The 15310-nt window shown below is 53.4% G+C and overlaps 1 protein-coding gene across 2 annotated transcripts; it reads right to left on the reverse strand.

The window, feature by feature from the left end:
• Window positions 1–1106: 1106 nt before the first annotated feature.
• On the reverse strand, window positions 1107–11514 carry LOC119095289 (bystin). Of its 2 annotated transcripts, none has more exons than XM_037218147.1 (9): window positions 11448–11514; window positions 8178–8336; window positions 7310–7534; window positions 6462–6603; window positions 5697–5849; window positions 4058–4284; window positions 3158–3366; window positions 1908–2063; window positions 1107–1249 (listed from the first exon to the last, which is right to left on the reverse strand). In XM_037218147.1, exons 2-9 carry the CDS (start codon window positions 8316–8318, stop codon window positions 1180–1182), a joined length of 1323 nt encoding a protein of 440 aa, XP_037074042.1. In that variant the 5' UTR covers window positions 8319–8336; window positions 11448–11514; the 3' UTR covers window positions 1107–1179. The 2 variants fall into 2 exon arrangements, with proteins under 2 accessions (XP_037074042.1, XP_037074041.1); XM_037218146.1 differs by having other exon boundaries at window positions 11436–11513.
• Between the last annotated feature and the right edge of the window lie 3796 nt (window positions 11515–15310).

The raw sequence follows: 15310 nt of genomic DNA on the forward strand, positions 1-15310 counted from the left end.
AGCGTCTCAAGATGGTTGTAGACGCATCAGAAAGAGAATCACTCAGCTCCATCTCGAGGATAATGGGGCATACATCAACCCCGACAAAGACGTTTCAGTCCCGCCATGCGAGATACGCCAATCATAATCATGCAAGAGGGCAAACTCGTCCAGACTTGCCGGCTGCACTTTCTAAACCGCTCGAGGTAGCATTAAAAGACCTTCGTAACTTTTCCCAACCAACCACTTGCTCTCAAAGAATTTACGCCCAAGGAGCAAACGGAGCCATTTGAGGTCATCTCGTGATCCTTTGGGGTCATCCCATGACCGCTTGAAGTCATCCCATGATCATTGACCACCTCCACATTGTGAGCGAAATGTCACCAGATACAGCTCAAGCAAGGTGGTTCGGGACGTCGTGATCAATGTGACCACTTTGTAACTACTTTGATGACTATCGACTTCGCCTGAAGACATCACGCAGAATCGGGGTTAGACCATCACAAAACTGCTTGAATTTAAGGGTTCGCATAATGCATGATTACGCTTATGAATGGCAGGAAGGTAGGAGCAGACCCTGGGAAAGTTTTAGGAGCAGACCCTGGGGAAAGAGGCGTTGAAACCCTTTTTTTCGCGTGAGCACATTGGCACTTGATATGCATTGTTTTCATACATGTAGGATGCTCTTCGATTTCAATTTTATTTTCAGACCCTAGAAAATAACTCTCTTGAAAATAGGAGCCCTTGCTGCATGACATTTTCCAAGGTTGCTTCTCTCACACATTATCACAATGCGTAACAGCATACAAGCGGTGCATAATTCACTCGCACATTAATGCATGCTTTCCATTTTGCCTGTGAACAATAATGCCTCATGAAAATCTGACTAGTGCCTCGCCTGCTGATGCTGTCTGCAAAGGTGCTGACTACTTAAGCGAGCTGGTGGAACACGCCGCAGGAATTCGTTTAAAACCTTCTACAAGCTGACCCGCTGGACAATTTTCAGATCCCACTGGAGGAGGGGGGAGGGGGGGGGGGGGCTCGTGACACCGAAATGACCCTCAACTAGAATCACAGTGCACGTGCTTCGAACATTCGTCGTGGAACACAAAGGCAGAGAGTACAACACGCTTCTCGACATTTGTATTAACACAGGTTGCATCAGGTCATGTAAGCACACGCTTGTCACAGCACGTTGTTTCACGACGCCTCCATACTTTCTGGCTCGTTGGTACTGCTTTCCCGTCCTTTGGCCGCCAGAAGCTCCCTCCTGAAACAGACCAGCGCACCGTCCGAAGCGTGTCCATTGGTAACGCCTCGCGACAGTGCGGCACGACAGTGATCTAGCTATGCCGAGGTGTCGGTATTAGCACACCGGAATGGAGGCAACACATCTCCAACCATCTTTCGTGCAGGTGGACGTGAAACAAATAAGGGCATGATAACTAGTTTAAGCTAGCACAACCTGGTAACATGCCGTAATCTGGTTCAAGTACCGTTACGTACGTCGTTATTCTATGCCAACAGCATGAACGGCGCAGAACGCCCTTCACAAGACGAACAGTATGCACAAAATGCATACAACCTCAATTGGTTGACCATACCGCACTACCAACAGGAAAACGCTTGCCAGTTTAACCAGTAAACCTAAAAGTTCATGCCCACTATTGGTGATGACCATTTGCACGGCTAGCAGTCCTTGAACAAATGAGCCATTTCACGATGAACGCCAGGTCCATCCCGCAAACGTCGCCTGCGCCGGCAGACGAACACGTAACGCGACGTTCGGAAAATGACAACGCACGAACAGAGAAGTGCCCAGCTCATACACACCTTACACAAGCATGGGGAGCGAACACGCCGGCACTACCCCGTGCCCGACACCCGGTCTCTGGCCGCTGAGGCCGGTTGCGGGCCGCCAGACGTACCTGACTTCGGGTGTGATGACGGAGTGCCGCTGGCTGTTGCAGAGGTCGAGCAACAGGTCGCGCTGTTCCTCTGACATGTCGTTCTTGTAGCGCTGCACGAACGTCAGCAGCGCCTGATGCCACAGCACCGGGAACTGGCGCTCGTCCAGGTGGAACCTGCCGTCAACGGCGGCCGGTTTAGACGGCGGCCGGGTTAGACGGTGGATGGGTTAGACGGCGGCCGGTTTAGACGGCGGCTGGGCTAGACGGCGGCCGGGTCAGACGGCGGCCGGGTTAGACGGCGGTTGGGTTAGACGGCGGTCGGGTCAGATGGCGGCTAGGTTAGACGGCGGCTGGGTTAGACAGTGGCCAGGTTAGACGGCGGCTGGGTTAGACGGCGGCCGGGTTAGACGGTGGCTGGGTCAGACGGTGGCTGGGTTAGACGGCGGCCGGGTTAGACGGCGGCCGGGTTAGACGGTGGATGGGTTAGACGGCGGCCGGTTTAGACGGCGGCTGGGCTAGACGGCGGCCGGGTTAGACGGCGGCTGGGTTAGACAGCAGCGGCTCGGGCGACGACACGCGGCAGTCACGGCGAGTAGACGAGGACCGCCGCCGTCTCCATGGCCCACACCGGCAGCTCACTGCCCCACCGCTGCCGCCGGACCCGTCACCACCAGGGACAACACAGCCCCGCTGCCGCCGGACCCGTCACCACCAGGGACAACACAGCCCCGCTGGCGCTGGACCCGTCACCAGGTGACAAAACTGCCCCGCTGCCGCCGGACCCGTAATCAGGGGATAACACAGCCCCGCTGCCGCCGGACCCGTCAACACCAGGCAGACAACACAGATCCGCTCCCACCCGCGTGCGGCATGACACCGCCGATGGCGAGGACTGGGCGGCTCTGGGGCGCGCTGGCACAGTGACCACACAGCGTCCACCACTGGTGCACTGTTCGCCGACACCGACACCACACGCTCCTCCCCTTCCTTCCCAGAGCCCAGAGCCCAGAGCCCAGAGCCCAGAGCCCAGAGCCCAGAGCCCAGAACCTGGAACCCAGAGCCCAGAGCCCAGAGCCCTGAGCCCAGAGCCCTGAGCCCAGAGTCCAGAGCCCAGAGCCCAGAGCCCAGAGCCCAGAGCCCAGAGCCCAGAGCCCACAGCCCAGAGCCCAGAGCCTGGAACCCAGACCCCAGACCCCAGAGCCCAGAGCCCAGAGCCCAGAGCCCAGAGCCCAGAGCCCAGAGCCCAGAGCCCAGGGGCAGCTTCCCACCTCATGAAGTGGGCATGTACGGCGTCGATGACACGGTACGGCAGCGAGTACTTCTTGTCGAGCAGCACGCGCAGGAACATGCTGCTGGCGCCCGTGTACGGCATCTCGGCGATCCTCAGCATGGCGGCGGCCGAGTGAAGCACCGGCACCGAGTTCTTGGAGAGCACCGAGCCGAGGATGATGGCTTCGCGGAGAAGGCAGTCACCCGACTGCAGACAGAGCGGACACGTCAGACAGGGCGGATACATCAGACAGCGCGGACACATCAGACAGGGCGGTCCTAGCCGGCAGATATGACGGGAGCATTCAACAGATCATGGGCTGCGATGGGTGCGTCATACCAGGCCAGCACGCCTCCGAAGGCAATCTTATCAGACCGAATGAAAGCGGCGCGGCGACGAAGAGGGAGCGACCCTCCCGCTCGGAGGACGGGGCAATGGAACGGAGAACGGAACACGACTGCGCAGCGGCCTGAGCATCGGCCACAGTACTGCCAGAGTGGACAGCAGGACAGAGTAGAGGGCAGGTGCTTGCCAGATGATGATCATGCTTGGGCGATGATCAGCTTGCCATTATCTTGCCATCATCGCCCAGGCACTACACCTTGTCTTGTTCTTGGCTCGCATCACCGTACGACGACGTGACCGTGCTGCTCCACGGAAAGTATCGGAACACTCGTGCTGCGGGTCGGGACGTGCGGAATGTGTAGCACCACCTGCAGAGCAGCAGCTGAACAGCCAAATCACAACCGCCCACCACAACGCAGGCATGCATCAGGCGTGGCCACACCATGTGGCCGTCTGGCCCGCAGCTAATGAGCGAAGCGCCCTGTTACTGACTGCTGAGCAGAACCCCTGTTGCTCCGCTGTCTTTCCGAGATGCCGCCAACACTCTACTCACCTCGCACAGTGGCAGCAGGATGCCCTTCATGAAGGCCCCCGGCTTGAAGAGCGCCTTGCGCAGCGCCAGGTAGAGGTGCGGGTTCAGCTTCTTGTAGAAGTGGATGTCGTCCCGGACGCGCGGCAACAGCACCAGGTTGAAGAAGCGCTGCGCCATCTTGTCCTTGAGGTTGGAGGCGAAGGTGCGCGTGGCCTGGTACATGGCGGCCGCCGACCACGTGTCCGGCCCTGCGGCGGGGTCACACGGGGTCACGCGGGGTCACACGGCCGCGCGGCGGTGCTGCGCCGCGGCCGCGCAGCATGACGAGCGTGGCGTAGTGTCCCGCCACGCTTGAGTTCGGACGGCACGCCCACACCTGCCGCAACTGTGACTGGTCGTGTGTGGATGACGTCCCGAGAGCGGCCCACGAGCCGAAGCCTACGGGGATATTGCATTCGCGCAGCAACCGCCGGCTCATGACCACCACCGACCACACGCAATAGTCGGCAACTGGACATCTCCTCTGGAGCCGACCAGCACGACACAGAACGTACACGATTCAGCGGGCTGGCGCCTGTGCCCCGACCACTTCCGCTCAGGTCTCACCGCCACCGGCCCAGTCAGGAGGTCAGTCGACCGATGTTATCGTTGACGGTGGGGGACGAAACGGGCAGCCCCTCCCTCCCCCCCCCCCCCCGCGTTGGCTTATCACGGCGACCTCCTGGCGCAGGCGACGGCAAAACACCCGGGGAAGAGAGAGTGAGAGAGCGAGCGAGAGAGAGGGCGGCGATGGGGTGCTGACGACCCAGTTAATCAACATCATATTCTAGCTGTAACAATGACGTTTCTCTGTCGCGACGAGCAAACGCTGGTGGTTAATTGCGGCGTGTTTCATTGGTTAACTCCACTTTCAATTCGGTGGAAGGTAGAGATAACCAGAATGTGAATGTGCCCTGCCTCCCCTACCCCGCTGGGGGTCTGGGACAATTACAGCCAGACAGCTTACACCCACAGCTCCATGAGGTGTTGCGTTGGGGGCTGAGACAACGCCGCTAATGGGATGCGCTACAAAGGCTATAACTCGTGATCGCAATGTTTTGCACGTAACCTGAGGATTTCAGATGATCAGAGTGAGAAATAGGTTAAGTTTGTCAAATAAGACCACCAGCAATGTCCAACTCTGTGATGACGCTACAGACTGTGAACAAGAGCCAGCTTGCCCGAAAGGAAGATAGTGCCATTTAGTGGCATCACGTCATTCACCATCAATCAGCAATTAATCAGCCTCCTTGTGCGCTCTGGCTACCAGCCCGAAGTAACGTACAGAAAAATCACCAGAGGTCACTATATTGCAAGCACACGGGCCTTGAGCACGCCAATGCTGCATAGAACTAATACTCGGTGCCCCCCTCCCCCCCCCCCCCCCACCGCCGACGGAGGTCCCCTACCAACAAGTTCCTATGCTGACGTAGGTCTCTCGCCGCCGGTGCCCGCCCCCCCCCCCCCCCCTCTCCCTCATCCCACTAACGGGGGTGCCCCTACCAAGAAGCTGCGTGCTGACGGAGGCCTCCCCGCTGCCCGTGTGCTCCCCCCTTCCCTTCCCCCCCCCCCCCCCCCCCCCTCTCCACTGACGGCGGCCCCGGCCTCCAGCCACACTCACGCGTCAAGTGCAGGATCTGCTCCCAGTTCTGCATGTGCGGGATCACCTTGAAGGCCTTGGGGATCTTGCCGCTCCGATACTTGGCCAGCACGAACCGGATGCCCTCGTACATCTCCTTGACCTTCGGGTGCAGCTCCTGCGTCACCACCACACCTGCGGCAGAGCGGACAACGCTGGGTGGCGGCCGATGACGACGCCAGTGTAAGCCAGGGTGCAGAACTGCCAAAAAGCAGAGCTGCCTCGCGTCCCTCTCCAACTGCACGCGCTGGTCCCCGTCCCTTCTTCGTACCGACATTCACTCTGTCCCTGCCCCACGCCAATGGTACTCACTCTGTCCCTGTTCCGCGTCAGCGCTACCCACTCTGTCCCTGCCCTACGTCGGCGGTACTCACTCTATCCCTGCCCATGTCAGCGCTACTCACTCTGTCAGCGCCCCGAGCCGGCGGTACTCACTCTGCCCCTGCCCCATGCCAGCGGTGCTCTCTCCCTGCCCCATGCCAGCGGTATTCACTCTCTCCCCGCCCCATGCCGGCGGTACTCACTCTGTCCGTCCCATGCCAGCGGTACTCACTCTCTCCCTGCCCCGCGCCAGCAGTACTCACTCTGTCCCTGCCCCAACCCAGCACTGCTCACCCTGCTCCTGCCCCGCGTCAGCGGTACTGACCCTGTCCCCGCCCCTGCCCCGCGCTAACGGTTCTCACTCTGTCCCTGCCCCCACGCCAGCGGTATTCACTCTGTCCCTGCCCCCACGCCAGCGGTACTCACTCTGCGTCTCGGAGGCGCCGGTCTGCAGCTCGGCTTCCTTCTCGCGGACCTTCTCCATGATCAGGTCGGCCAGCACGCGGCGCGGCTTCGGCTCCCGCGCCATGAACGCCAGCATGGCGCGCTCGTCCGCTTCGTCCACTACCTGGCGGCCGGCGGCGCAAACACCGTCAGCGGTCCGACGCTGCACGACGTCCGCGGGGCGGCGGCTGGCAGCGCGTCTCGAACCCGCACCCTCCCGGTCAGAGACCGGGCGGCTCACCCAGAGCTGGAGACGTGACACGCGGCCGGTGCGCCCCGGCCGTGACACGCCGTGATGCGGGGACGTGACGCGTCGCTCGCGCCGCTGGCTCCGGCCGCCAGCCGGTACGGCAGACCGTAGGGCAGGCGTTGCCGTGGGCCGTCATTTGTGGGACTCCGTGTGAGCGGCCGTCGGAAGACCCGAACACTCCACAATACATCCGCGTCGCGGAGCCGCACGACTCATGCTCACTGACTGGACGCCAGGCGCCTCGAGTGGGTGACCGTCGCCAACGCACGGTAAAGAAACACATTTTGATTTAATGCGATTTGCGATTTAACCAAATGAGCTATGGGGGTGGATAGCAATGTTGGCGATCTCCTTAGCTCAGGTATTGATCAATAATTACACGTTAAAGTAGACCTAACATGCAGCAGGGATCGCCACTGAGGTACTTTTGGTGATCTCCCAAAACAAAGCAACAACGATGACTACTCAAGATGACGATGTTGCAGCTGCTGCTTAAAACGCCATGGCAGCAATGGTCATTCTGTGCCCCCATGCTTCCAAGCACCCTACACTATCTGGCCAATGGACCACCCTGTCATACCACTTCCTCGCAGATGTCCTCTAGTGGTCCAGCATCTTCCTCCTCGTCCTCTGAGGAGCCCGCGTCGCCGAGGGCGGCGGTGCGGGCCCGCGCGCCGCCGGCAACCCCAGGTTTTGTCGCAGTGGCCACCAGCTGTGACTCGGAGATTCCGTGCTCGTCCTCCAACTCCTGCTGCTGCCGGCGGGCCTCCGACAGGATACGCCGCGAGAGCTTGCTGTCGACGAACTGACACCGAGGAGGCGGACTGTCAGTAGCGGCATGCTCAGACTTATATGGGTGGGACAGCAGCAGCTGCTCAGATCGTGCTCTCCACGAACCGTCAAACGATCCGGAGTCAATTGCGTACCCCACAAAGCACCAGCAAGTGGTAGCTGCTTCATGTGAACACTGCTCAGACAGGCCATGACACCAACTGCAGCCGAAATGCTGTAAAAGTGGGGCACTGCCACCCTCCTCCTCCTGCCATGTCCCACTGTTCCACATCCTCTGCTTGTCACAAAGTCGAGTCACAAAGCTTAGTTACCAGGAAGGGCGGCCCCAGAGCGGGGGGGGGGGGGGGGGGGGACACTGCTCATTCACATCTTTCTCCTGCAGTGCCGAGAGGGAGTCCGGTGGTGGACTGTTCGGACCAGAGCCAGCCTCACCTCCTGTTCGGACCAGAGCCATCCTCACCTCCTGCTCGGACCAGGGCCATCCTCACCTCCTGTTCGGACCAGAGCCATCCTCACCTCCTGTTCGGACCAGGGCCATCCTCACCTCCTGTTCGGACCAGGGCCAGCCTCACCTCCTGTTCGGACCAGGGCCATCCTCACCTCCTGTTTGGACCAGGGCCAGCCTCACCTCCTGTTCGGACCAGGGCCAGCCTCACCTCTTGCTCCTCTTGCCGGGCGCGCGCCTTATGCCGGGCAGAGGGCCGGGCGAACCGGTCGCCCTCGATCTGTTCGTGCAGCGTCGGCGTGCTGTCCACCTCCGTGGCTCGTGACACACGCACCTTCTTCGCCTTGCCCATGGTGATGAGTGGCGATGCCTGAGGTGTGGTGCAAGTAGCAGGGTCAGGGCAGGAGGTCATACCTGATGAGCCCTTGTGCTAGACCATCATCCACATCTGTTTATTTCAAAAAAAGATAAATCTTGGATGCATGTCTAAGGCAGTTCAGGAAATACACTGCGATTCTGGCACACAATTCTGGCAATTATTTGCACCCAATAAACACAACTTTCAGTGACATGGTATGAGGCACCCAATGCCACAATGTGATGTGCCAGGCTGGCAGGATTCAAGAAGCTAGTCCTCTTGTACATCAAACTGTGATTAGAAAACACATGCTGGGTGGGCAAGGCTTGGAAATACCAGCCCGCACAGGATAATTGTCCTTGAAGGGTGTGTCTCTTATGCACGTGAGTGGTATATGGGTCTTTGTAAAAGTACATATATGTGCAGTGCAGTGTTTGTGTTCTGTGCATATTTAGGGTACGAGTCTCCATTTGTATCTCATCTAGATGTTTAGTTATATGTATCTTACTTATACTGTTCAGCACTATTCACCATGTGGTTCATCAATATTCAATGTTATTTCTATCATGTCTGGTCAGACACTGCATTGACTTGGGCTTCTGAAAAGCTATGCTTGGATGGATAAAACTTGAAAACACATCCATACATAAAATACTGCAGTCTGATAATATGCAATGTGTTTTCATAACAACTGCATTCAAATTCTGGTCCTGGATGAATGATGTTTTTGATATTCAGTAATATCAAGGAAAAAACATTACCTCATGAACAATCCAGAACTGCCATGTGGTTGGATTTTTGGCCATTTCCTGGTATCTGGAGTACAAAAATGCTACAGTAGCTGTGGATTTAAACCAAGCTAAATTTGTTACATAAGGGTGTGAAATTAAAGCTGGTAATTCAAGCTTTACAACAATACACTTTTAAGTAAAAAAACATTGCTATAAATAGCCAACGTACTGTTTGGAGACAGTCATCTCACTCGCAAAAATACCAGGACACCAGAGTTACCTGAAACCATAGCTTTGGCCCGGAAAATTAAGACGGGTTCATTAGTACAAAAACATCAGTTAATTGCAGCATAAATTACCATACCTCTAATGACATCGGTTAAAGCACATCAAAATCCATTAATACATCGCATTTTCTGCCGGAGTCAGCGGAGTGGCCGACTCAGATCCTTTTTGGCCGGCCTGCAGGGGCCTGTCAGGCATTGTACTTGCGCTGGCTCGGTAAATCGGTTCAGATTGCGGCCTGTCTCTATTGTTTGGGTGGGATGTGCACGGCCTCGTATGTTGACGAGGAGTTGGAAGGTGGAGTGCATGGATGTTTAGCTGTTTTTAAAACCAGTTAACTGGTGGGGCGCGAGCAGCGTGACTGTGGTGGAGTATGAGTAGCATGATTGTGGTGGAGCATAAGTAGGTGGCTGTATGGGCATGTTCATTTGCATTCTTTGTGTACCATTTTTCTCTGGCTGTGCGTATCCTACCCATCCTCCATTTTGGAGCGTGTATAAGCCTGGTGTGTAGCCACCTGCCATTTTGGAGAGTGTATAAGCCTGATGCATAATTACCCTCTGGGTCAGGATATACATTGCTACCTCATGTTAAAAAAGAGCATTGTAATCAATCATCATTTTTAAGGCAGAACAAATTGTAATTAATTGTAAAACAGGTCATCTAAACTCTTACCTTGCAACTTAAATAACTACAATATTGAACATCCGAGTGCCGCAAACACACAGCAACCGCGACTCCAGCGCCATTGCTACACGCGATCACAACATTACCGTGCATCAAAAACCATAAAAATATGTGGGGCCAAGGTAAAAAGAATCCAATGAAATATGTTTCTTGTGTATCCAAGCAGTCTTCCATATTGTTTGTAGATTGGTTGACATGGTGGGCAAATATTACATTTTTGGGTGGGAATGAAAAGCAAAATGAGATTATGGTGGCTAAGCAAAACTTATTAATATGGTACATATATATGGCATGGAACATGGAGGCCAGTGGGACACTGGGTTGAAGGGGATAGGGTGGGGAGGTTAGATTAGGTTAGGTTAGGTTAAGTTAGGTTAGGTTAGGTTAGGTTAGGTTAGCTTAGGTTAGGTTAGGCTAGGCTAGTTTAGGCTATGTCCTGGACTATTCTGGCCTGTCTGTTTCATAAATGTACCCACACATGATAAGAAACATTTGTCATTGCATTACTATTATTACCTTGGCCCCATAATTTTGTATGGTTCTTGGTAGGCAGAAATATTGTAACTATGCAATGATAACACAGGAAAGGTGCTGGGGAGTCAAGGCAGTGAGGTGTCTGTGGCACTCAGGAGCTCGTTATCATAGTTATTAAAATTTGAAGGTAGGAGCATGAATCTACCTGTTTTGTGATTATTTGTGGTATGTTCCACCTTTAACATTACAATTGATGTACCATCATTTTTTTCTAACAGTAGGCACTGATGTACACCTACACCACCCTGTTTTGGAGGGTGTTCACACAGAGCCTTTCATAAATTGCAGACCAATGTATATGCACATGCATTTCAGAGTACAGTCTGAGACTGTTGTTTCAGTGTGCCATGCTGAATACTGATGTTTCCTTTCATTTAAAGTGCTTTTACATGGATTGCAGCATATAAAAAATGTACTTCTGTGGAGTATCACCCATTATAGTGTTATCTCCCAAAGATAACCTAAATGAAACTGTGATGACCTGCAGCACCTGCACTATAGAAAATTTGTACTCCACTACTAGGAAATTTTCTGGAATTTCCAACACTGAATCATACTTCACCCAAAATTATTGGAAAATACAGCACAATTTGCCTGGCTCTAGTTCAGCTCATATGACTGTGAGATTTAGCACACTGTCACATAGGTGTTCAACACAATGGATCAAATTATTTCAAACTGGCTTGAAAACCCCTGTCACGAATCAGAGGCCTAAAGGGCCACCAGATTACAATACATGAAATAGCATTCCATTTCCCTCACGTTTCCCACACGCTAGCTCCCCTTCACTCATAAAACGCCCATAAAGTTATTTTCTATATGCTAAGCTCGTATTCGCCTACTACTAACAGAGGACTGTAAGTGTTTCTACTACCTTGTGACCAACCTCAGCCCAAACTCTGTTCAGTGGCCCTGTCTCAGACGCTTCGCAACAGCCCCACTTCTCGGTGACACGTGCACAGGTCGCATCAACGTGTTTCTCGTACGCCATTACACGGATCACCCTCGCCATATACGTCTAAGGTCGTTAAGCGTCCCAGTTGCTAAAAATTAGGTTTGTACTAAACTAGCTATTCCGTTCTAAATTAGACACTCCAACGGGAACTTCTGGTCCTTTTGACCAAATTGAAAATTCTCACTATTTTACCCCCGCCTTATGTAGTATATGTGAAAAAGCAATGCCGCTCTGGTGTGGGTCAGTTGTTGATTTTCCGGCGAAAAGCGAACATGAAATAGCTTCAATACGAAACCACGTAATGCCCGCAAAATTGTTGGCTCAATTCCTCAGGCACCTGGTAAAAATCTGTTCTATGGGCCAAAATATTGAATTTACTTCGAACCCTGCGAATTGAAACCAATTTTCTGCGACATCGTCCCGTGTCCAAGGACGTTACTATCTACTTTAGGGGCTGAGCACCGCTTCCCTCCCCCCCCCCCCCCCCGAGCAGAACTCTTGAGTGAGGCCGTCGCCTCCCATCATGGCTATCATTTTCACGTATTCACTACGAATCGTTCGTTTTCTATAGCTTAGTGTTTGGCTGAAGTCAATGGGCATCATGCAGCACGATTAAATATGCGGCTATGATAAAAAATACGAATGACGTAAAAAGAGCACATAAACGCGAGCACTATCCTCTGTGTCATATAGGTTAAGTCTAGCCATGAGCACAGCACGGCTCCGGTAAGCCACACCAGCCGATAGCAGGTGGTTCCAGGACAAGGCCTACAGTACGACAACGCCTGCGCGCTAATCTTACAGTCTTCCACGCAGCCTGTCAGGCGGTCTAAGCTGGAAAGCGGGGAATCCCAAAGCGGCGACCTCCACCGACCGCCTGACGCGCCGACAGCGGTGAGAGGGATGGGCAGAGACCGGACCGCCATGGGGACGCAGGGGTCATTTCAGACCCTGAAGGCGCCAAGGCCAACCCAGCGACAACACGATCAACGAAATGTTATCCCAGACCCGCACCCACAGGATGGCCCAGGCCGCGAAATTCACCATTTACACCCGGCTGAGATAGCAGGCAGAGGCTACGCCCCAACTGAGAGATAGTACGAAATGGGAGGAAAACATGGGCTCGGATAAGTGGGCTGCGGCTATGAGATGATGACGCATCTGATGTATAGAATAAAGAACAGGACGGCATTGCGCTTTTTTTTACTAATCTAGATGTGATTCTTCCTGGATAGCATGTGGTCGAAGGTAACTCCCAACATCTTCATGGACGCTGATGGCATGACTTAAAGTTGGATTTATTAAGATGCAAGGATTATGTTTTTTCTCGTCTGTATTCCCCTGTCAAAGGTGGCCGGCTCGTTAAAGATGTCCTCTTACTTACCGTCCCTGACGTTATGCCACTTGTTATGCCAGCGTATTACGAATGTAACTCCAGTCATGCGTAAGAAATACGGGCACCACAGCCACCGAGGCGACCGAAATAAAATGTACCGCGCCACTCGTCCGTAAAGCTATCACACCTAACTGTAATTATTCATTAGTATCTGCGGCTGCTGCTACGTAGGGCAAAGCCGCGAAAAAAATCGTCCCCCTCTGCGACAAATCTCGAATTTCTGTACCGTCATGAATTTTGTTGGTTCGTACCTAAAAGGCAGGGCGGCACACGCTGTTTGGTTGCGGTGTAAATATACTTCTCACTTTCCTTTGGAGACCGGTGTCCTCTTTAAAGCTGAACTTCTTTGTAAAGCAAACGCAGTTTGAAGATAAGCAAGCATTTTTTTCAACACTGATTGGCATGCATTGTACGTGCCACGGTACGTACGGTATATATATATATATATATATATATATATATATATATATATATTATATAATATATATATCTCCTCTCTCTCTCTCTCTCTCTCCTCTCTCTCTCTCTCTCTCTCTCTCTCTCCTCTCTCTCTCTCTCTCTCCTCTCTCTCTCTCTCCTCTCTCTCTCATCTCTCTCTCTCTCTCTCTCTCTCTCTCTCTCTCTCTCTCTCTCTCTCCTCTCCTCTCTCTCTCTCCTCCCTCGCTCTCTCTCTCTCTCTCGCTTCTCTCTCTCTCTCTCTCTCTCTCTCTCTCTCCTCTCGCTCTCATCTCTCTCCTTCTCTCTCTCTCTCTCTCTCTCGCTCTTCTCTCTCTCCTCTCTCTCTCTCTCTCCTCTCTCCCTCCTCTCTCTCTCTCTCTCCTCTCTCTCTCTCTCTCTCTCTCTCTCTCCTCTCTCTCCTCCCTTCCTCTCTCGCTCTCTCTCTCTCTCTCTCTCTCTCTCTCTCTCTCTCTCTCTCTCTCTCTCTCTCTCTCTCTCTCTCTCTCTCCTCTCTCTCTCTCTCTCTCTCTCTCTCTCCGAAACGCAAGCTACCGCCGAAGTAATGGCTGATTAGATGGGGTTGACGATGAAGATAAAGGCACTTTATGTTCAAAAATATGCGGCAAACAAGTTTTTCTAACATGTCGCTTGAAGCTTGGGCACCATATGCCCAAACAGGCAACCAAATCGTTGTTAAACGCGCTAATTCCGAATCCACGAAATGTTGTGAAATCTAAACGCCTAATCTCCAGGCAATGATTTTCTTTGTCGGACCGAATACGGATCCTTTGAATGGATGGATGCCTGGGATCAGAGGTCACTCTAAGTTGAGCCTGTTACGTGAACTCTGACCTCTACACCCGATCGTCAAGTCTCGAGTTCACGGCAGAATTCGGTGGTGAGAGTTTGACGCGCTGCAATGCTCGGCACGGTTTGTCTTGCTCTCCGACGTCACCTGACCTTTTGCGCGATCGCTGCCACCGGCCGCAGGTCATGCCTGTCAAGGGCAAATTATATAATTATGACGTGCATCACTGCTACCATATGATCTCGACCTGTTTAACATTTTGTCCGTATATTGGCATTAAAGACGACGTAGATGTGAAAAATGTAATATATCGCATACAACTTATTATATATCAAAGGCAGTACAAAGGCAGGTATATACGATTGGACAGGCTGATCTCTCACCGTCCATCCACATTTCCATGCCATTAGAGCGGAGAGGCACAATGGACGTATTTTAGTTCACAGTTACAATAATAGGGATGGCTATTGGGGGGGGGGGGGGGAGCGTTTTATAGCATCAGGAACTACAGTTTCAGCTGAGCACTTAATCGAATACAGCTGGAGCCGTTGAAAAAACATTACACATTTATTGATCCATAATTCCATAGTTTTGGAACGTTATAGCCACTTTGCTGGTGATAGTAATGCAGTAATAACTACAACTACGACAACGAATAAAATATGTCACTGAATGCTGAGTTCACGTTGCTAATGGCGGCCAGCCTTCAGCCTAGGATTTCGGCGGCGTCTGTGTCAGCGCTTTCTTCACGCTATCTTTCACTCATTACACCTGAATGCAGCGCTCCCAGCCGCGTTCAAACACCCTGCACTGTTTCAAGTGGTCCCAGCATCTCTTCACACAGCGCACAGCATCTGCAGTGTGTCCCACTGCCACGTATATGCCTTCCGACATACACAGAGCGTCTCAACGACACAAAGCACCGCGCTCACGATCTTCAGCGTCAACGTTGTCAAGGCCCTGGATGAGCCGGACAGAGCGAGAGAGGACTCGTTGATCACGGTGATCCTGCCCTCCTCGCGCGGGTACACCATCGAGAAGATTCGGAGGTATTCCAGCATGATGTCCACGTCCAGTGCATGTTCATGGAGCGAAGGGCCAGGAGCTCGTCGCGTAACAAGGCGAACTGATCCCCGCCCTCCGCCATGTACG

This window comes from Pollicipes pollicipes, unplaced genomic scaffold (assembly GCF_011947565.3).
Source record: "Pollicipes pollicipes isolate AB1234 unplaced genomic scaffold, Ppol_2.1 Scaffold_4219;HRSCAF=4965_pilon_pilon_pilon, whole genome shotgun sequence".
In the NCBI taxonomy this organism is placed as follows: Eukaryota; Metazoa; Arthropoda; class Thecostraca; order Pollicipedomorpha; family Pollicipedidae; genus Pollicipes; species Pollicipes pollicipes.

Bases quoted from the DNA above. Each gene is read 5' to 3' on its own strand.
- LOC119095289 (XM_037218147.1), bottom strand. From the start codon at position 8,318: ATGGGCAAGGCGAAGAAGGTGCGTGTGTCACGAGCCACGGAGGTGGAC. The intron at 6,604-7,309 runs GTATGACAGGGT...GCCGGCCGCCAG, and splicing joins AGGACATCTGCGAGGAAGTG to GTAGTGGACGAAGCGGACGA. The intron at 2,064-3,157 runs GTGGGAAGCTGC...CGTTGACGGCAG, and splicing joins GTACATGCCCACTTCATGAG to GTTCCACCTGGACGAGCGCC.